The sequence below is a fragment of the Bufo gargarizans genome, chromosome 1 (assembly GCF_014858855.1).
Source record: "Bufo gargarizans isolate SCDJY-AF-19 chromosome 1, ASM1485885v1, whole genome shotgun sequence".
In the NCBI taxonomy this organism is placed as follows: Eukaryota; Metazoa; Chordata; class Amphibia; order Anura; family Bufonidae; genus Bufo; species Bufo gargarizans.
Genome location: NC_058080.1, coordinates 495,625,971 through 495,648,881, shown reverse-complemented (window position 1 = coordinate 495,648,881; position 22,911 = coordinate 495,625,971). Strand labels below are relative to the sequence as shown.

The 22,911-nt window shown below is 43.2% G+C and overlaps 1 protein-coding gene across 1 annotated transcript in view; it reads left to right on the top strand.

Moving 5' to 3' along the window:
• RNF212B (ring finger protein 212B) overlaps positions 1-22,911 on the top strand; it is a 119,184-nt gene that overhangs the window by 44,910 nt on the left and 51,363 nt on the right. The window contains exons 2-6 of the mRNA XM_044280538.1: positions 1,491-1,565; positions 9,668-9,783; positions 9,873-9,933; positions 21,591-21,622; positions 22,184-22,230. Of these exons, the coding sequence (XP_044136473.1) occupies positions 9,767-9,783; positions 9,873-9,933; positions 21,591-21,622; positions 22,184-22,230 (157 nt within the window). The 5' untranslated portion in view covers positions 1,491-1,565; positions 9,668-9,766. The remainder of the gene's footprint in view (positions 1-1,490; positions 1,566-9,667; positions 9,784-9,872; positions 9,934-21,590; positions 21,623-22,183; positions 22,231-22,911) is intronic.

Genomic DNA, 22,911 nt, shown 5'->3' with positions numbered 1-22,911 from the left:
CATTCATCATTTTCTACGCCTGCTTTAGGGCATAGAAAATGGTCTAAATGTAAGGCCTAGTTCACACGAACGTATGGCTTTTATAGTTTTTTGCGGTCCGTTTTTCACAGATCTGTTTTTGAGTTCCGTTGTGTTTCCGTTTCCGTTCAGTTTTTCCGTTCCGTTTTTCAGTATGCCATATACAGCATACAGTAAATACATTAAAAAAAATTGGGCTGGGCATAACATTTTCAATAGATGGTTCCGCAAAAACGGAACGGATACAGAAGACATACTGATGCATTTCCGTATGTGTTCAGGTTTTTTTGCGGACCCATTGACTTGAATGGAGCCACGGAACGTGATTTGCGGGCAATAATAGGACATGTTCTATCTTTCAACTGAACGGAAATACGGAAACGGAATGCTTACGGAACACATTCCGTTTTTAATGCAGAACCATTGAAATTAATGGTTCCGTGTATGGACCGTATACGGACCATACACTCGCGAAAAAAACGATCGTGTGAACTAGGCCTAAGACAGCTCGGAAGCTTTCTTACATTTAGAAGTGGCGCTCTATGTGCCAAAGTTATGGTGAGGCTGGTGCCTCTTCATGACTTTGTCGGATCCACCGCCAGCTATGGGGTTTTTATAAGACTGGCGTGTAAAACGTCGGTCTTAATAAATGTGCCCCTAAGTGAGTGCTGATCCACTTCTACTTGGATGTATGGGCCTGCAACCCAGGATACGAGCACCACCTCCTTCCAGAGTGCCGACTGATTACCTCTACACATCATATGGGGATGAAAAGTGTTAATCCCTGGCCTGTGTTTTGGCTGCATTAATAAGGCTACATTCACACTATCGTAATAGTTTTCGGGTACTGAGATCCGTCAAAGGGGCCCAATACCGTAAAAAAACTATTCAGTTTTGTCATCATTCATTGTCAATGGGGACAAAACTGAACAGAACGTAATGCACCAAAATGCATTTCGTCCCGTTTGGTTGCGCTCCCATACCAAAGCGCAAACCGCAACATGTTGTAGTTTGCTTTCCGTCCTGGGAGGTGAAGCAAGACGGATCCGTCATGACCCCCAATGTAAGTCAATGGGGACGAATCAATTTTCTCTGCCACAATCTGACAAAAGAAAACGGATCCTTCCCCCATTGACTTTCATGGCTATGTTAAAGATAATACAACCGGATCCGGAAGCGTTTTTGCTGAGCCCTGCCGGATCCAGCAAAAACGCTAGTGTGAAAGTAGCCTAATCCTAATAATGTTTTTCGGCTTTTATAAAGCAAAATGTCTCCATTCACTTCAAGGGGCATGTAATCCGCAAAAATCTGCATAGTGATCCACACGGAAAAATGTGCAAAATCATCTCATCTTTGTAAAAATCTGCACCTATTCTTGGTGTGAGAAGTGACGGACCCCTGAGGCGAGTGCATATGTGAACATGCTTAAACTGTACAAACATAATTTTAATTTCCTATGAATCTCTACACAGCTGAAGTCGCAAGAGAAGATATACTTTAGAAGTCTTAAAGAGACAGTACAGAAGGATTTTAACAGTATTTCTCAGGTGGGAACATAGAGGAGTTATTGAGTTATAAGAGTTATAGCACTAAGACGGTTTTTATACTTTTTCCTTTTGTTTTGTAATGAAAACATGACTATACATCTTTGGCATCCACATAGTGGACTTGGTATAATGAATATACCCCTTTTGACCTGGCCAGAGGTTTTATCGCAGGATTGGAGGATGACTTTTGAAACATTGAGCCTTAGGCCTCATGCACACAGCCGTTGCATGGGCAACATCCGTGCAGTGGGCCGGACCCATTCAACTTGAATGGGTCCGTGGTCTGTCCGCACCGCAAATAAAATGACATGTAATATTTATTTGTGGTGCGGAACAACGGAAAGAAACACTGCGGAAGCACTACGTAGTGCTTCCGGTGTTTTGTGACTCCGTTCTACATCTCCGGAATTATGGACCCGTGGCCGCAATACGGCCACGGACGCCCGACGGCCATGAGCATGAGGCCTTATTTGTATAGTCTTCAAAGGATAAGCAAATAGGTGTTTATTCCATCTGAACATCCCCCATTCAATGCAGTAAAGTAAAGGATGAAAACTATTTAATTTTCTTGGTACTTCCCCCATTATTACCTCACCATCCTATCACCAATATCAACATTTTTTAAGGGTGAATTCACACGTTGCCTTGGTTTTTTAAATTGTTGCAAACACTGGGTAGAGCTGCAAAAAGCGCACCATAGCTGCAACATGTAGACTGGTATATACAGACGTGGACAAAATTGTTGGTACCCTTTGGTCAATGAAAGAAAAAGTCACAATGGTCACAGAAATAACTTTAATCTGACAAAAGTAATAATAAATTAAAATTCTATAAATGTTAACCAATGAAAGTCAGACATTGTTTTTCAACCATGCTTCAACAGAATTATGTAAAAAAATAAACTCATGAAACAGGCATGGACAAAAATGATGGTACCCCTAACTTAATATTTTGTTGCGCAACCTTTTGAGGCAATCACTGCAATCAAACGCTTCCTGTAACTGTCAATGAGACATCTGCACCTCTCAGCAGGTATTTTGGCCCACTCCTCATGAGCAAACTGCTCCAGTTGTGTCCGGTTTGAAGGGTGCCTTTTCCAGACTGCATGTTTCAGCTCCTTCCAAAGATGCTCAATAGGATTGAGGTCAGGGCTCATAGAAGGCCACTTTAGAATAGTCCAATTTTTTCCTCTTAGCCATTCTTGGGTGTTTTTAGCGGTGTGTTTTGGGTCATTGTCCTGTTGCAAGACCCATGACCTGCGACTGAGACCAAGCTTTCTGACACTGGCTAGTACATTTCTCTCTAGAATTCCTTGATAGTCTTGAGATTTCATTGTACCCTGCACAGATTCAAGACACCCTGTGCCAGACGCAGCAAAGCAGCCCCAGAACATAACAGAGCCTCCTCCATGTTTCACAGTAGGGACAGTGTTCTTTTCTTGATATGCTTCATTTTTTCGTCTGTGAACATACAGCTGATGTGCCTTGGCAAAAACTTCGATTTTTGTCTCATCTGTCCACAGGACATTCTCCCAGAAGCTTTGTGGCTTGTCAACATGTAGTTTGGCATATTCCAGTCTTGCTTTTTTATGATTCGTTTTCAACAATGGTGTCCTCCTTGGTCGTCTCCCATGTAGTCCACTTTGGCTCAAACAACGACGGATGGTGCGATCTGACACTGATGTTCCTTGAGCATGAAGTTCACCTTGAATCTCTTTAGAAGTCTTTCTAGGCTCTTTTGTTACCATTCGGATTATCCGTCTCTTAGATTTGTCATCAATTTTCCTCCTGCGGCCACGTCCAGGGAGGTTGGCTACAGTCCCATGGATCTTAAACTTATGAATAATATGTGCAACTGTACTCACAGGAACATCTAGTTGCTTGGAGATGGTCTTATAGCCTTTACCTTTAACATGCTTGTCTATAATTTTCTTTCTGATCTCTTGAGACAGCTCTTTCCTTTGCTTCCTCTGGTCCATGTCGAGTGTGGTACACACCATATCACCAAACAACACAGTGATTACCTGGAGCCATATATATAGGCCCAATGGCTGATTACAAGGTTGTAGACACCTGTGATGCTAATTAGTGGACACACCTTGAATTAACATGTCCCTTTGGTCACATTATGTTCTGTGTTTTCTAGGGGTACCATCATTTTTGTCCATGCCTGTTTCATGAGTTTATTTTTTTACATAATTCTGTTGAAGCATGGTTGAAAAACAATGTCTGACTTTCATTGGTTAACATTTATAGAATTTTAATTTATTATTACTTTTGTCAGATTAAAGTTATTTCTGTGACCATTGTGACTTTTTCTTTCATTGACCAAAGGGTACCAACAATTTTGTCCACGTCTGTAACTGCACAGCTAGAAACAATCCATTTGAGAACTGTGATGTTTTGCGGTAATCGACATGGCTTAGCTGCTGTATGGGAAACCAACCTAAGCCCAGTTTCACATGGTGAGTATTTTGTATCAGAATTTAGAAACCAGGAGTGAAACAAAAACGGAGAAAAGTATAGAGAGATAGTATATAAAGAGTTTCACTTCTTACATATTTTGGACCCATTTCTGGTTTTGGCTACAAATACTGATGCAAATACTGCTGTGGATAGTGGTATATTTAGATCATTTTGTTGCAGTCTCTGTCTAAGGCCTCATGCACACGATCGTTTTTTTTTAAGGTCCACAAAAACTGGGTCCGTGATCCGTGACCGTTTTTTCGTCCGTGGGTCTTCCTTGTTTTTTGGAGGACCCACGGACATGAAAAATGAAAGAAAAATCTAAGTCAAGTTTGCCATTGAAATGATAGGAAAAAACGGACACGGATCACGGACACGGATCACGGACACGGATGACAATCTTGTGTGCATCCGTGATTTTTCACGGACCCATTGACTTGAATGGGTCCGTGAACCGTTGGCCGTGAAAAAAATAGGACAGGTCATATTTTTTTCATGGCCAGGAAACATGGATCACGGATGCGGCTGCCAAACGGTGCATTTTCCGATTTTTCCACGGACCCATTGAAAGTCAATGGGTCCGTGAAAAAAAACGGAAAACGGCACAACGGCCACGGATGCACACAACGGTCGTGTGCATGAGGCCTTAGGCTGGTTTCACACGGGCGTTGCGGAAAAATGTGCGGGTGCGTTGCGGAAACACCCGCGATTTTTCCGCGCGAGTGCAAAACATTGTAATGCGTTTTGCACTCGCGTGAGAAAAATCGCGCATGTTTGGTACCCAAACCCAAACTTCTTCACAGAAGTTCGGGCTTGGGATTGATGTTCTGAAGATTCTATTATTTTCCCTTATAACATGGTTATAAGGGAAAATAATAGCATTCTGAATACAGAATGCTTAGTATAATAGCGCTGGAAGGGTTAAAAAAAATAAAAAAGTTAACTCACCTTATCCCCATGATCGTGTAGTTCCTGGTCGGTCTCTTCTTTAGCTGTGGGCTGAATGACCTTTGGTGATGTCAGATCACATGCTCCAATCACATGGTCCATCACCATGGTGATGGAGCATGTGATCTGACATCACCACAGGTCCTTTAGCCACAGCTAAAGAACAGACCGACCGGGAACTAGGCGATCATGGGGATAAGGTGAGTTAACGTTTTTATTTTTTTTAACCCTCCCAGCGCTATTATACTAAGCATTCTGTATTCAGAATGCTATTATTTTCCCTTATAACCATGTTATAAGGGAAAATAATACAGTGAATAGACTGTCACCTAGAACCCATGCGTGAAAATCGCACCGCATCCGCACTTGCTTGCGGATGCTTGCGATTTTCACGCAACCCCATTCATTTCTATGGGGCCTGCGTTACGTGAAAAACGCAGAATATAGAACATGCTGCGATTTTCACGCAACGCACAAGTGATGTGTGAAAATCACCGCTCATGTGAACAGCCCCATAGAAATGAATGGGTCAGGATTCAGTGCGGGTGCAATGCGTTCAACTCACGCATCGCACCCGCGCAGAAATCTCGCCCGTGTGAAAGGGGCCTTAGGCCCCTTTCACACGGGCGAGTTTTCCGTGCGGGTGCGATCCGTGCGGCGAACGTATGGCACCCGCACTAAATCCTGACCCATTCATTTCTATGGGGCTGTGCACATGAGCGATGTTTTTAACGCATCACTTGTGCGTTCAGTTGAAATCGCAGCATGCTCTATATTTTCCGATTTTGACGTGACGCAGGCCCCATAGAAGTGAATGGGGTGTGTGAAAATCGGATGGCATCCGCAAGCAAGTACGGATGCCGTGCGATTTGCACGCATGGTTGCTAGGAGACCATCGGGATGGAGACCCGATCATTATTATTTTCCCTTATAACATGGTTATAAGGGAAAATAATAGCATTCTGAATACAGAATGCATAGTAAACCAGCGCTAGAGGGGTTAAAAAAATAAATAAAAATTTTTTAACTCACCTTAGTCCACTTGCTCGCGAAGCTGGCATCTCCTTGTGTCTCTGCTGCTGATGAACAGGACCTGGGGTGAGCTACTCCATTAAATAGAGCTTAAGGACCTTCGATGACGTCACTCCGGTCATCACATGATCTTTTACCATGGTGAATCACCATGGTAAAAGATCATGTGACGTACCATGTGATGACCGGAGTGACGTCATCGAAGGTCCTTAACCTGTATTTAATGGAGCAGCTCACCTCAGGTCCTGTTCATCAGCAGCGGAGACACAAGGAGATGCCGGGCTTCGCGAGCAAGTGGACTAAGGTGAGTTAAATTATTTTTTATTTTTTTTAACCCCTCTAGCGCTGGTTTACTATGCATTCTGTATTCAGAATGCTATTATTTTCCCTTATAACCATGTTATAAGGGAAAATAATACAGTCTTCAGAACATCAATCCCAAGTCCGAACTTCTATGAAGAAGTTCGGGTTTGGGTACCAAACATGCGCGATTTTTCTCACGCGAGTGCAACGCATGACAATGTTTTGCACCTGCGCAGAAAAAATCGCGCATTTTCCTGCAACGCACCCGGCTCTTATCCGGGCAAAAAAAATCACGCCCATGTGAAAGAGGCCTTAGGCCTCTTGCACATGAACGTATGTATTTTGCGGTCCGCAGAAAAAGGAACCGCAAAAAATACGGATGACATCCGTGTGCATTCCGTATTTTGCGGAACAGAACAGCTGGCCCCTAATAGAACAGTACTACCCTTGTCCGTAATGCGGACAATAATAGGACTATTTTTTTGCGGAACGGAAATACGGAAACGGAATGCACGTAGCTTCCATTTTTTTTGCGGACCCATTGAAATGAATAGTTCCGTATATGGTCCGCAAACAAAACCCTGGATGGACACGGAATGAAAATACGTTTGTGTGCAAGAGGCCTTAGTTTTTGCCCCGAATTGCCAGCAAAATTGCCATTTAAAAAAATAAACTGCCATCATTTCGATGATGCCAAGCAAATCATGCACCTTTAGGACCTGTTCACTTGGGGAAACTTGCTTGACTGAATTTTGGCGTAGACACCACGCCAAAATTCCAGTGACAGTTCCGTGCTATGTGCCTCCTATTGTTTTGAATAAGGCCTCTTGCACACCAACGTAACATAGAAACATAAAATGTCGGCAGATAAGAACCATTTGGCCCATCTAGTCTGCCCAAACGTATTTTCATTCCGTGTCCGTTGCTTTTTTTTGCGCACCATATATGGAACCATTCATTTCAATGGGTCCGCACAAAAAAAACGGAAGCTACTTCATTCCAGCTGTTTCATTCCGCAAAATAATGAATGCACACAGCTCTCATCCATATTTTTTGCGGATCTGTTTTTTGCGGACTGCTAAATAAATATGTGTCCTAAGAGGCAGCGCAGCAATTCACCAACTGGCAGCTTAAAGCCGTGACCATGCCAGTTGGGACATATATGGACAGCCGCCGCTTTAAATGCGGTGTGCATCTGCTCGCAGTTTAGCTCTGTTCACCCCCAGCCAGCAATTTCACTGCGTGAGCTCCTGATTAAAGGACAGAAGGTGCCCCACAGCTGTCTAAACCCTGAGATGCAGTGGTCGCTGTTAACCACAGCATCTAAGGGGTTAAATAACTGGGATTAGAATTATCTCAGGTCCCAGTCAGAAGCTGGCCGTGTAATACAACTGACATCCAGCTTCTGACCCATATAGAGCAGGATCTGCTTGTGGTGCATGAAAGGGTTAGGCCTATTGCACACGAACGTGTGCGCTCCGTGGCCGTATTGTGCACCGCATTTGCAGATCCGCAATACACGGGGGCGCCGTTCCGTGTGCATTCCGCATCATAGATCGGACCCATTCACTTCAATGGGTCCGCAGATCCGGAGATGCAGAATGGTGCGGAACGGAAGCACAGAATGTGGGGTTTTGTGCCATACTTTCGTTCAGCAAAAAGATAGAACATGTCCTATCTTTTTGCGGAACGGCCGGATCGCGGACCCATTAAAGTGAATGGGTCTGCGATCCGCTGCGGCTGCCCCACGGGTGGTGTTCATGCATTGCGGCCCGCATTTTGTGGGCCACAGCACGACCACGGGGTGCACACGTTTGGGTGCAGGAGGCCTTAACAGAACATACAGCATTTTTTCTGTGAGAATTTTGGTGTGGAATCCACTAGCGCAGGCATGCTCAACCGGCGGCCCTCCAACTGTTGCAAAACTACAACTCCCAGCATGCCCGAACAGCCAACAGCCATCGGCCTACAGCAGGGCATTGTGGGAGTTGTAGTTTTACAACAGCTGGAGGGTCACAAGTTGAGCATGCCTGCACTAGTGGTCTACCTCCAATTGTTTGAAATCCATGTGGGGGGAAAAATAATAATGAACATGTCCTTGTTGTGATGGATTTTGAATAGTGCTAAATTCACTGGTGGATCCACAGTATGTAAACTGCAAATCTGCAGCACAAATGCAAGGTTCAGCCTCAAATTTCTATCCTCTGGATAGGTCATCAGTATCTGACCAGTGGGGGTCTGACCCGGGACCCCCGCCGATCGGCTGTTTGAGAAGGCACCGGCGCTTGCAGTAGCGCTGTGGACTTTTCGCAGTTTTGCCTAGTCCATTTGATGTCATCGGTCACATGGCCTAGGCACAGCTCAGACCATTGAAGTGAATGGAGCTGGGCTGTTATACCAAACGAAGCCAATATACAAAGTATGATTCTGTGCTTGGTGAGCAGGGAGAAGGCGGCAGTGTTATCGAGAGCGCAGATTCCTTCTCAAATAGCTGATTAGATACTAATGACCTATGCAAAGGATAGGTCATCAGTTTAAAAAAACTCTTATAAAACCCCTTTAAGGGCAGTACATTAGTGACAGGTCCATTGAGCTATTAGACTAAAAAGTACAAAAAATATTGTGCTCTTAGTTGATTATACAAGGGTCATCCTTAAGAGTCTGCTGTATTAATGAGGAGAGTGCTCCCCTGTTCCGCTCCCTGTCTCCTCCTTCTCCATTCACCATTGACTGATGGCCGTTGTATATACCGGTTGAAATAGCGTGACTGTCAATACATAGTGGTGGAGGCCAGGCAGGGGCGGATTGGCCATAGACCTTATAGGGAAATTTCCCAGTGGGCTGATGCTCAAGAAGCCCCCTGAGCCCTCCTCACGGCCGGCCAGTGGAAGTTTTTGGGGCTGTATTTTGTGATGGACTGTGGTATTTGCCTCTGTTGGGGTGGTATAATGTGCCACAATATGGTATTGCTGGCCCTGCCTTCCATCAGTTTGGACCAGACTACAAAATGGGGCTACTTTTTGTATTTTTTCCAGTTCCCAGTCCGCCCCTGAGGCCAGGGAGAGTACCCCTTATAAATGAGCAGAATCTTTAGGTGCTATATTATAAAAATCTACCCTGTCTTATCCACCCTTTAGGCTGAATCCAAAATGCTATCTGCTGACAGCCTACTGGCCATATTAGAACACCTCTCTCTGGATATGCAGCGCTATTGCCACACGCTGGATCATACTCCACTAAGGGAGAGTCAGCAGTATATTAAGTGTTAGCCCAGGTTGACATTAATTTCCAGCAGCAATCCTCCCCATGGGACCATGCAGTGGCAGTGATGTCTGTTCCTGATGCTTTTCTTAGGCATGGAGTTTTCAAAAGCAGCAGCATGAGCTTCATGTGACTTTCTACAAACAATACCTTACTAATGCTCAGAAAGTGTTCCAGGAGGCTCGACAGAAGATGAAAAACCAAGAGAAGTATTAGTCACACACTTTGTTATCTTGAAATTTTGTTGTTGAAAATGTATATTACACAAGGTTTGGTTAACAAATATCTACTTCCATAGTGAATTGAAAGCCATTAAGGGAGAAAATGCTGAGCTGAGAGCTATGGTCACTCATTTGAAGGTGAGGAACAGATATGCTCAAAGAAAACAGCAACACTAGTCAAGAAAAATTAATTATAGTGGGTGCAGTCCATCCAGGCCATGGGTTATAAGCCAATGATGTCCAATAGAAGAATGAGGCAGCACTCCAAAATTAAGGCGAAAGAGTGGTGGACCCATTTTATTCACCCCCAAACGAGTCCAAAACCCGTTCACCTTATTTTTGCAGTGCTCTCTCATTCTTCTACTAAATCTTAATTCGTTATTTTATTGTAAAAATCTAAATACACTGGAAATAATGCATAAACAAGTTTCATGGAAATAATGTATTAAAGCATTGTGCGGGTGTTTACTATTTGTGACTTATACATAAAACATTTAGCAATTATTTAAAATGCACAAAAAAGTTCAAATATATGACAAAATAAGTGTCTTTGTTCAATATAGCACATACATTTTTCACGGGTAGGGTTGCCAGTAAGCATGAAAAAATGTCACCTTTTCATTACCCTCAGCACTTTCAAGATGAATCTACAAAAATCTTTAAGAACTGTTATAAGAACTAGACTCTGGCAGTCCCATAGAGTTAAATGGATCTGCTGACACACGTGTCTCCTCCAACTAAACTGGGGAACATGGGTGTTTCGACTTATGGTTTCTGAAGCCATTTTTCTGGGACAGATGAGGGCTTATTATACTACGAAAAGGGTTGTATGTACTCATAAACCAGAAGATATACACTCACCTAAAGAATTATTAGGAACACCTGTTCTATTTCTCATTAATGCGATTATCTAGTCAACCAATCACATGGCAGTTGCTTCAATGCATGTAGGGTTGTGGTCCTGGTCAAGACAATTTCCTGAACTCCAAACTGAATGTCAGAATGGGAAAGAAAGGTGGGCTAAAACAGCAGAAGACCCCACCGGGTACCACTCATCTTCACTACAAATAGGAAAGGGAGGCTACAATTTGCACAAGCTCACCAAAATTGGACTGTTGAAGACTGGAAATATGTTGCCTGGTCTGATGAGTCTCGATTTCTGTTGAGACATTCAAATGGTAGAGTCCGAATTTGGCGTAAACAGAATGAAAACATGTATCCATCATGCCTTGTTACCACTGTGCAGGCTGGTGGTGGTGGTGTAATGGTGTGGGGGATGTTTTCTGGGCACATTTTAGGCCCCTTAGTGCCAATTGGCCATCGTTTAAATGCCACGGGCTACCTGAGCATTGTTTCTGACCATGTCCATCCCTTCATGACCACCATGTACCCATCCTCTGATGGCTACTTCCAGCAGGATAATGCACCATGTCACAAAGCTCGAATCATTTCAAATTGGTTTCTTGAACATGACAATGAGTTCACTGTACTAAAATGGCCCCCACAGTCACCAGATCTCAACCCAATAGAGCATCTTTGGGATGTGGTGGAACGGGAGCTTCGTGCCCTGGATGTGCATCCCTCAAATCTCCATCAACTGCAAGATGCTATCCTATCAATATGGGCCAACATGTCTAAAGAATGCTATCGGCACCTTGTTGAATCAATGCCACGTAGAATTAAGGCAGTTCTGAAGGCAAAAGGGGGCCCAACACCGTATTAGTATGGTGTTCCTAATAATTCTTTAGGTGAGTGTATTTCAAACGCAGCCAGGATTTTCTCACTTAGGACTCATATACACGGCCATAGACGTTTTTGTGGTTTGCAAATTGCAGATCTGCAAAACACGGATACCGGCTGTGTGTGTTCTGCATTTTGCGGAACGAAACTTCCGGCACATAATAGAATAGTCATATCCTTGTCCGTAATACATAATATATTTTTTGAGGGGGTTACTGAAGGGACATAGAGATGCGGACAGCACTCGTGAATCGGTCCACATCCGACCCGCAAAAACTGTGGGTCAGATATAGACCAAAAATAAGTTTGTGTGCATGAGTTCTAAAGTTAAGAGTCTGTGTGCCAAATTTAAGAAAGAAATTAAACACATGTTCGACTTGCTACTCCATTCATTTTAGAGGCACCTGCCAGGTAAGTAGCTACCATTATTATGATAAGTGGGATCCCAGTGGTAGGATCCCCCACCATTCTAATAGTTATCTTCTGTTCTATGCCTTTACTATCTTGAGTTATGTGGTTTTACTTCTGTATTTTTTTCACCATTTTTTTTCCATTTTCCTGCTATTTCTGTGTAATGTATCCTCTTTCTACTATATATATGTGTAACTATACTTTTGTAACAGCGTGCCATCTCTAAGTTATTGGATAAAATATATGTGTATAGTGCTACCTACTGTGTGTTCTTTACCCTATTTCTCTGTCCACCTTGCTGAGGTGGAGATACATGCTCGGTTCCATCAATTGCCACAGTTAGAAGCTGTGATGATTACAGGGAGAGAGTAGCAGAAGGGACACGTCTCCTGACCTACTGTATGATAAGGAGAGAACTGCAGCAAAAAAGGCACACCCCCTGAGAAAGGACAAACCCTGATCTGCCAGCTTGAAATAAGTCTAGCAGAGCAATTGGAGCAATGATTGGGGAGATCTCTGGATGCATTTGAGATTAAAGAGTTAAACATCAACTCCATCAATATGAAATTCACCTCAGTCTTTGAAATGAATGATCTGCCTTTTCTTGACATTTTGATCTCAAGAGGCAAGGATGATATGATACAAACGGATATCTTCAGGAAGCCCACGTCCACGAATGCACTCCTCCATTGGACTAGCCATCATCCTTTTCCCCTTAAAAGGGGAATCCCAGTGGGGCAGTACCTGCGTATCAGGAGGAACTGCTCCACTTGGGAGACCTTTAAACAACAGGCGGATGATTTGAGGAGTCGCTTCCGGGAAAGGGGCTATCCGGATACAGTTCTGAGACTGGCCTTTAAGAGGGCGTGTGAAACTAAGAGGGATGATCTACTCTTCCCCAAACCTAAAAAAATTGAGACCAGTCAGATACGCCTCATAGGCACCTTTGATGATGCTTCGGAGGAAGTCAAACGGATCCTAAGAAAACATTGGGATATTCTCCTCATTGATCCGGACATCAAAGAGGTGGTGTCCGAGACAGTCCAGGTCACCTATCGAAGGGGTTTGAGTCTAAAGGACCGCCTAGTACACAGCCACTACAGCGGGACACATGATCAAAAAGGGACATGGCTTCAACGTCCGATCGGTTGTTTTCGCTGTAGTGGCTGTGTGGCCTGTCGACACATCACACAGGGACGGTCATTCTGTGCCACGGTCACGGGTAAAACCTATCATATTAGACAGTTCATCAATTGCCGCACAAAGGGGGTCATCTACAGGGCCAACTGTAAATGCGGCCTTGAATACATAGGGAAAACTACCCGTGAACTACGCCGACGGGTGGCTGAGCACCTGGGCGACATTAGAAATGACAGAGACACGCCCCTGGCAAAACATGTCAATTCGGTACACGGTGGAGATGGGTCAGATTTGAGGTTTATGGGAATTGAGGTTGTTACAAGACCAAAAAGGGGAGGTGACTGGGACCGGAAGATTTTGCAAAGAGAGACATGGTGGATATTTCATCTTCAAACTGTGTCTCCTATGGGTCTCAATGAGCAGTTGTCATTTAACTGCTACATTGAACCCTAATGCATTTTCCAACCCTTGGGAAGGAAGGGGGGACCGGTCCCTGTCGCCACCCAAGGTCTCTGTTGGGCTTCTACACACCCACGGAGCGAAGCAATGCTCTGCCCCATTTTTCAAACCTGACCAGAACATCTATAGAGAAGTGGTGTCATTTTGAAAGGCGCTTTTGAGTAACTGTGCATTAACGCCTCTGTTATCTAAGGAATCACCTTATAAACTTCGACATCCCATTGAGTTTGCAGGACCTGGCAGACCATGGGATTTAAAATCCAACTCTAGTGGTAGTAGGAGAGGATCAGTTTTGCCCACTGACTCGTTCTCCATACCGCTATGCATCCTGCTCACGCATGCGCAGTAGAGAACGCCTGCCGTCTAACACACACCAGGTGAAAACGGCTGATCTTCGGATGACCTGAATTGCTTTGATTGCGGTGTCTTTGCAAAGATCAAACACACCGAAGGTGATCCGACATAATCAAATCTTGCCTCTACAATAAGCGTCTCGGTAAGAAGATCGGTCATGTGATCAAGGAGTAGACAGCTGACACATGACGCGGTGATGACGCAGCATGAAAGGGAGAAGGGGTGTGTGATGGGGGCGGGGCTACACGGCTATTTAAATGACCCGCGAATACTGCTTCATTGCCATTGCTACACGCGGGACGCCGAGGACCACCCTCCATCCATCTTTATCTGGAAACAGTTGTCATCTGGGACTGGACAGATAAGTCTATAGTATTGGGAAGTTTTGACATTAAGATGCCTCCTTACTATTAAGTTTGATACACTGTAGAGACCTTCCTTTTATCGACAATGTTATCAGCACCATTGGGAGGTCTGCTACAATGTATAGCAAGTAGATACTTGTAAATCGTTGTGATTTGTTTTGTGACCTTATCTGAGGTTTGAACACTACTAATGTGGATTGGAGCTCCACATAGGCATTAAAGGTACAGTGTTATTCCTGGGTAATTGTTCAGGTCACCAGATACTTTTACCTGGACAATAACTCCAATGCTACTCTATTTTCTACATGGGAATTTCTCTACTTAAGTAGACATCAATTACCAGGAATCACCCTTTGACCTGCGACTAGGAGGCTGCTTGAAACACACTTTTGGGCCTTCTTTAAGGTCTAGTTCATCCGACCCCACATAATAACAACCCACTGGTTGTGTGATTTAGGGATCGATTGATTTTTGTACCTGCACCATTGAAATATTTGGCTTGAATATATCAATATATGCTTTGTGACTCCAACTGTGTGATTAGAGATATCTATTTCAAACGCAGATATCCCTTTAAATCTTGTTACCGGAGAAACTGTCCAACGATAAGGGACCTCCGGGATACAATTTTGTCCCCTGATGAATCAGACACCATCGAGGAAACGCGTCGGGACAGTGTGATCATCTTAAATCCATTATATGTATATTAATCTGTACCACCAGGATTAACCATCCGGTGGCATCCATTGAAATACATATATTTGGATTTATTGTTTTGTGTAAGATTGACCTGCCGTACTGTGGGTGGTCTCCAATTAGACGCCTACACCGGATGTCACTTGTTACACATGTGTTTATGTACCAGTCTTTATGTCCCACTTTAACCCAATTGTTATATCATCAACAGGACCTACTTCTGTCTTTTGGGCAAAGCTGGGCAGTCCATGCTTAGGGAGGGTGACATTAGGGTGAATACATCAGCTGGGGTTAAGGAGAGGTAGTGATAGGGCTTATAGGGTTTAGACCCAGCAGTGTATCTGTCTGCCTAGGTACAATTTGTACCATTCATTCTGTCTCTTTATCCCTTTGCTATCCCTATATATGGTCCTCTCCCCTCTCCGCCATCTATTAGGAGAGTAGTGTAACCAGTGGTTACAAAATCAAGTGTGCAATACGATAGGGCCTATAATTTTATTTTAAAATACATTATTAAATGTTAAGCTTTAATTTAAACAAACTACCCGTCAGTTGTTAAATCATGCATTTGAGATTAGTCATGTACTATATTATGTCTGATTTTCAATGTTGACATTGATCATGGGATAATCTCAAACAGATATACTGTTTATTTATTTTATTGAGCCTGTTCAGTAGTCATCTACAGTACAAGGAGAAAAATTAAGTGAACCTCTGTGTTAATGACTTCTCCAAGAGCTAATTGGCAAAATGCGTTTTAACTAAAGGGATCCTTCCTGTTAGGTAATTTTTGCTGCCCATTCTTAGAGCAACACGTCATAGAGAAATAGAAGCCAGGCTCTGTGATATATAGGTTTATATAATTTGGAGCAGAATTTCTGAGTAAAAAACAGTAAGTCCTTATGAGAGACAGCAAGTCATAGACATCTGTGTATATGCATTGAAACCAGGAGAGATGAGAAATGCCAATCATCCTGTTTGGGTGGGCTAATCAGGACTCTCACTATCTTTCTAAAGAGTCCTGTCAGGATTTACCTTTTACACATAAATCTTGCTCCAAATCATATAAACATACATTACACTACTACTAGGGATATTTGGCTTTCGGGTGAAAATTTATGGAAAGCGTAAAAGGTTCCCGCTACACTGATATTATATCATGAAAGTAAGGCATTTAAGTAGAAGCATGCAATGGTGATTTCCTCATCTCAAACAATTTATTGAAACAAAAGCCAACAACAGTGGTGGGTATACCCCCCACAACAAATGTCAATGTCTCAATAACTTGTCATGTGGCCTTGAGCATCAATTACAGCTTGACAACGATGTCTCATGCTATTCATAAGTAGACTTATTGTCTGCTAAAGCATGGCATCCCACTCTTCTTGAAGGGTGACCCTCAGGTCATTGAGGTTCTGGGGTACAGAGTTATAAGCCTCTGCATAGAGACTCAGCTGATCCCATAGGTTTTCAATGGGATTCAGGTCTGGAGAAAGTGCTGGCCACTCCATTTGGGGTACCCCAGTCTCCAGCAGCCATTCCCTAATGATGCGATCTCGATGAGCTGCGACCATGAAGATGAAATTAGGCCTGTGTTGTTATGGAAAACATACAAGGTTCCCTCTACACTGATATTATATCATGGAAGTAGGGAATTTAAGTAGAAGCATTCAATGGTGATTTCCTCATCTCAAACAATTTATTGAAACAAAAGCCAACAGTGGTGGGTATACCCCCACAAAAAAGGTCAATGTCTCAATAACTTGTCATGTGGCCTTGAGCATCAATAACAGTTTGACAACGACGTCTCATGCTGTTAACAAGTCGACTTATTGTCTGCTGAGGCATGGCACCCACTCTTCTTGAAGGGTGACCCTCAGGTCATTGGTGTTCTCGGGTACAGAGTTACAAGCCTCTACATAGCGACTCAGCTGATCCCATAGGTTTTCAATAATAATCAGGTCTGGAGAAAATGCAGGCCACTCCATTTGAGGTGCCCCAGTCTCCAACAGCCGTTCCCTAATGATGCAACCTCGATGAGCTGCAACCATGAAGATGAAATTAGGCCTGTGTTGTTCATGCAGAGGCACAATGACTGGATTAATGATGTTATTCAAGTAGTATGGGCTTGTCACAGTACCATTCACAAAGTGTAGGACAGTTCTATATTGACTAGACACACCTGCCCACACTGTAACACCACCACCAAAGGCTCGTCTGGTGACAACAGTGGCTGATGCATAGCGCCCTCTTTGAAGTCTCACCAAAATAAAGCCTGTTTAGGCTAATAACCTCACTTGTCCAAGATATTAAAACTTAACTTTTACTACCATTAGTATAAAACCTTTTTTGGGTATAAGTAGATGTGAGCAAAAAGAATTGGGTTAAAACTATCTCATGCCCTGTCAGTTCTGAAGCATATTTGTTGCATCTACAATGTCAGTCGGGGGTGCACTCCCCATGCTTGGACTCTGTTTTAGCAAACTGAATTTCTGTTCTTACCCCTGATGAAGCCAGGTTAGCTGGCAAAACATGTTGGGGGACAGTAATCAGTGTTTTTAGATTCTTATGTCCGAGTTAGTTCTGACAACTAGTGCAACAAAATATCAGTGAAGTTATCCTAGAGTAAACATTGTTTGCCACATAGCATCATCCTTGATCAAACATACAGTCATGTGAAAAAATTAGGACACCCTTTGAAAGCATGTGGTTTTTTGTAACATTTTTAATAAAAGGTTATTTCATCTCCGTTTCAACAATACAGAGAGATTAAAGTAATCCAACTAAACAAAGAAAACTGAAGAAAAGTCTTTTCAAGATCTTCTGTAAATGTCATTCTACAAAAATGCCTATTCTAACTGAGGAAAAAGATAGGACACCCTCACATGTATTCCCTCTTAAATTGGCTCAGATCTCACACAGGTATATCACACCAGGTGCACATAATTAGTAGATCGTTACTCTGCATGTTGAATGAGGCTTGCCCTATTTAAACCTCAGACATTTAGTTTGGTGTGCTCCTGACTGTTGAAGTGAGAGTGAGCACCATGGTGAGAGCAAAAGAGCTGTCAGAGGACTTCAGAAAAAAGATTGTAGCAGCCTATGAGTCTGGGAAGGGATTTAAAAAGATCTCAAAAGATTTTGAAATCAGCCATTCCACTGTCCGGAAGATAGTCTACAAGTGGAGGGCTTTCAAAACAACTGCCAACATGCCCAGGACTGGTCGCCCCAGCAAGTTCACCCCAAGAGCAGACCGCAAGATGCTAAAAGAGGTCTCCAAAAACCCTAAAGTGTCATCTCGAGAACTACAGCAGGCTCTGGCTACTGTTGATGTAGAAGTACATGCCTCTACAATCAGAAAGAGACTGTACAAGTTTAACTTGCATGGGAGGTGTGCAAGGAGGAAACCTTTGCTTTCCAAGAGAAACATCGAGGCCAGACTGACATTTGCCAGAGATAAAGTTGACAAAGACCAGGACTTCTGGAATAATGTTCTTTGGACAGATGAGTCCAAAATTGAATTATTTGGACACAACAGCAGAGGACATGTTTGGCGTAAACCAAACACAGCATTCCAAGAAAAGAACCTCATACCAACTGTGAAGCATGGAGGTGGAAGTGTCATGGTTTGGGGCTGCTTTGCTGCAGCAGGACCTGGTCAGCTCACCATCATAGAATCCACGATTAATTCTACTGTGTATCAGAAGGTGCTTGAAGAACATGTGAGACCATCAGTTAGAAAATTAAAGCTGAAGCGGAACTGGACCATGCAACATGACAATGACCCAAAACATACTAGTAAATCAACCAAAGATTGGCTGAAAAAGAAGAAATGGAGAGTCCTGGAATGGCCAAGTCAAAGTCCAGATTTGAATCCCATTGAGATGCTGTGGGGTGACTTGAAAAGGGCTGTACGTGCAAGAAACCCCTCAAACATCTCACAGCTGAAAAAGTTCTGCATTGAGGAGTGGGGTAAAATTTCCTCAGACCGATGTCGAAGACTGGTAGATGGCTACAAGAACCGTCTCACTGCAGTTATTTCAGCCAAAGGAGGTAACACTCGCTATTAGGGGCAAGGGTGTCCTATCTTTTTCCTCAGTTAGAATAGGCATTTTTGTAGAATGACATTTACAGAAGATCTTGAAAAGACTTTTCTTCAGTTTTCTTTGTTTAGTTGGATTACTTTAATCTCTCTGTATTGTTGAAACGGAGATGAAATAACCTTTTATTAAAAATGTTACAAAAAACCACATGCTTTCAAAGGGTGTCCTAATTTTTTCACATGACTGTATATAGGATGGTGTTGCACTGGTTTGCTAAAACAGAGTCCAAGCATGTGAAGGCACGGGAAGTGCACCCCCGACTGACATTGTAGATGCAGCAAATATGCTTCAGAACTGACAGGGCATGAGATAGTTTTAACCCAATTGTTTTTGCTCACATCTACTTATAACTAGAAAGGTTTTATACTAATGGTAGTAAAAGTTAAGTTTTAATATCTGGGACAAGTGAGGTTATTAGCCTAAACAGGCTTTTTAGTGATTTATATAAACCCTTCCCAGATAGGATTGCGTTTGTTTATTGTGAGCTCCTTGAAGTCTCCAACATTGTCGGTGACTATCGTTTTTGCTCACCGTGAATCGACTTTCATCAGTGAACAGCACTGAGGCCCACTGGTCCCTCATCCAGCATAGATGCTCCCTGACCCATGCAAAATGATGATGCCTGTGCTTGGAGGTGTGGTCAGGAACCCTTAAAGCTTTTCTAGGTCTTCTGCAGACAATTGTTGATGTAAACGGTTTTGAATGGTCTGATGCAGCGGCAGACTGGAAACTTAAAGTGGCCCTGGAAAAAATACTTCATGGAAGGCAGAGCCAGCAATACCATATTGTGGCACATTATACCACGCCAACAGAGCCAAATACCACAGTCCATCATATAATACTGCCAGCAGCACAAAATACATCCCCAAAAACTTCCACTGGCCGACCGTGGTGGGCATCGGCCCACCAGGAAATATCTCTGTAAGATCTATGGACAATCCGCCCCTGGTCTGATGTGACACTTGGGTGCCTCTCACCTCCCTTAAATGTGACTGGAGTTGTGTGGCATTCATCATCCGGTTTCACAGGGCATTGTTCACGATGAAGCAGTCATCAGTGTGGGATGTGGCCAAAGGACATCCACTTCTATGTCTTCCTATGACTCTTCCAGTCTTTCTGTATCTCTGTTGCAACCTGCTGATGACACTCTGGGACACTCTGAGCTCAGTGGCCACTTCGGTCTGAAAACATTCTGCTTGATTCCTCGCAATGGCAAGGAACTGTTGATTAATTGTTAGGTGTCGTTTTGGTCTCATTATGTCAAAATGTGAAAAGCACGATGAGGAGAACTGTTTAAATACCAATTCTAATTGAACCAGGAAATGTATTGGGCAATTCATGGATCAAGCACCTGTTGTGAATTTTGCCATTAAGCTCCTTGTTAGAGAACAGCAAGTTGTGCAAAATGTACTGAAACATTGAACAGTTGGACTTGTGCATTCAAAAGTTTTGAGAATGTCACTGTCACGGTACCTTCTGTGACAGAGGTTAGAAGATCGGAGAGACTGACTGCACGTGAAGTTAACTGACAGTCTCTTGATTCTGAGTGTTATGGTTTGCTAATGACCACACCTCTTGTCAGGTGCAGCCCGTGGGCATTAATGCATTCCCTACTTAGTTTGGTCTCACACTTCATACCATGCGGTTGATATTCTCTACTTGGATTTGGAAGAGTTAGTGTGTGGACCTTACCTGTGTTCCTGCTCATCTATTTTCTATAAGATAAGTTGTACTGCTCTTTGTATTTGGTTGTTTCCCCTGTGCTTGTTGTTACTAGGCCTCAGGGAGACGCTGGTTCATTCACCTTAGAAGGAACCAGTAGTCTCATTCCCACTACCTAAGGCATTTCAGGGCTCCTAGAGTCTAGGTTCCGGCATATGCATTTTCCCACCTTTGGGGTCTATACATACCGACAGGAGTCAGGGCCAGGTTTAGGGGCTTCCTAGGAGGTGACCTTTTCCCTCTGCCTAGCCTTGAGGCCTAGTTCTGTGTCCCTCCCCTCCCCTGTAATTGTGACAGTCACATTAAGTTAACTTTTGAAGGTTATAGTGCATTTTAGGTTCATCCTGAAATTTCACCCACAAGCCAATATCCCTTACTGTTTGTGATTAGTGTATATACCACAGAGCTCAGCTTCTTTCTATCAAATGCTGCTCTCAGATAGAACAGTATAAACCTCCTGACAGGTTCCCTTTAGGGAGATGAGATTATACACTGCTCATATCCAGGGGATATGACCACCCTGAAATCTAGCAGCGGTGGCCGTGCTTTAACACTATAGTAATCAATGCAGAAATCCAGATAATTCCCAAGAGTTTTATAATTTTTCTTGCAATTGTGTATGGACTGTGCATGTTTCAAGTATGTTCAATAACTTTGCTTACTTTAAATTTAATTGTATCACTTATTTAAAAAAATAGTTAAAAAATAAATAAATACACTTTATTATATATATTGCCCTTTATATCTAGTGCATTTCCCGATATGCCATGTTTTTATTAAAGCTGTTTGTTTTACTCTACTTTAGAGTTCCCTAAGCAGGTCACAAAGTAGCAGCAGGTAAGATCCGTATCCACACAGAGTATATTTCCTGCATCCTAAGGAAGTTTCTTTTAATAGTGACATGACAGCATGCTCTGTTGGGAAGAGAAGTAAATTTAACACTTAAAGGGGTATTCAGGTTCTTTGATGTTAACCCCTATTCACAGAATAGGGGAAAACTATTAGATCATTAGGGGTCCTGCCACTGTGACCTCTACCGGTCACAAGAATGGGGCCCCGTACCCCATGTAGCCCCCCTGAAATGAACAGACCGGCCGGTCGTACACATGTACAGTGGCCGGCTAGCTTCAGAATTTGCATAGAAATTAATAGAGCGGACACATGCATGCCAGACTGGCTGCTCCGTTCATTTCAGGGGGGCTACAGGGGTTATGGGGCCACCCTTTTCGTGATCGGTGGGGGTTACAGTGATCTAATAGTTATCCCCTAATCTGTGGATAGGGGATAACTTCAAACAAGTGGAATACCCCTTTAAAGATGTATTGAATGGTTTGAATCCAAAAGTCCTTGCTGAACTTTACTGAAGTCTGTTTATTAATGATTCTTGTTTCTCCATAGGTCTTGCACACCTCGGCCAATTGCCATTACTCCTCCTTCCCAGACAGGTAGTGTACTTGCCAAAACAACTCCACTTAACCTTGTCATATAAAGTGTTTTCTCATTTACTTGTTTTCTGTAATTAGGGGAAAAAAATATTTTTATTAACCTGTACATTTACCAACATAGTTTACATCAATAATTAAAGGGAATCTGTCATCTCTGAAACACCCTCCAAACTAGAGTAAGTGGTGTATAGTCTTAAGGCTGTATTACACAGCCCGATGTGGCAGATGACTGTTGGGAGGGAAGCATTCCATCCCGGCAATTGGCTGCTTGGTAGCGGAGGAGACCGATAATGCTAATACATGCAGTGATCTCCTCCACAGCATGGGGATGTGCGATAGCTGTGCCACCACCCACCCCCATACTGCATAGTGGGTTGCCGATAGGAGATTGTTTGTGATTAGACACCACGATCTGCTGCTTGTTAACAATAATTTTTGCTACACAGCAATCTTTGGTCACACGATGCTTGTCGCTAGCAAAGTCGCCGTGTTGCACCAGCCTTAAAGGGGTTTTCAGCCAAAATGTAGCCCTGATCTTATGCAAGCTGCCTGCTTATTTAGGCCACTTTCACATAGCCAGTATTTTGGTCAATATTTTGGAGCAGTATTTGTAAACCAAAACCATTGGGTCCAAAACATGGTGCAAAAATGATATACTGTATTAACATGTAGTGGTTGAGG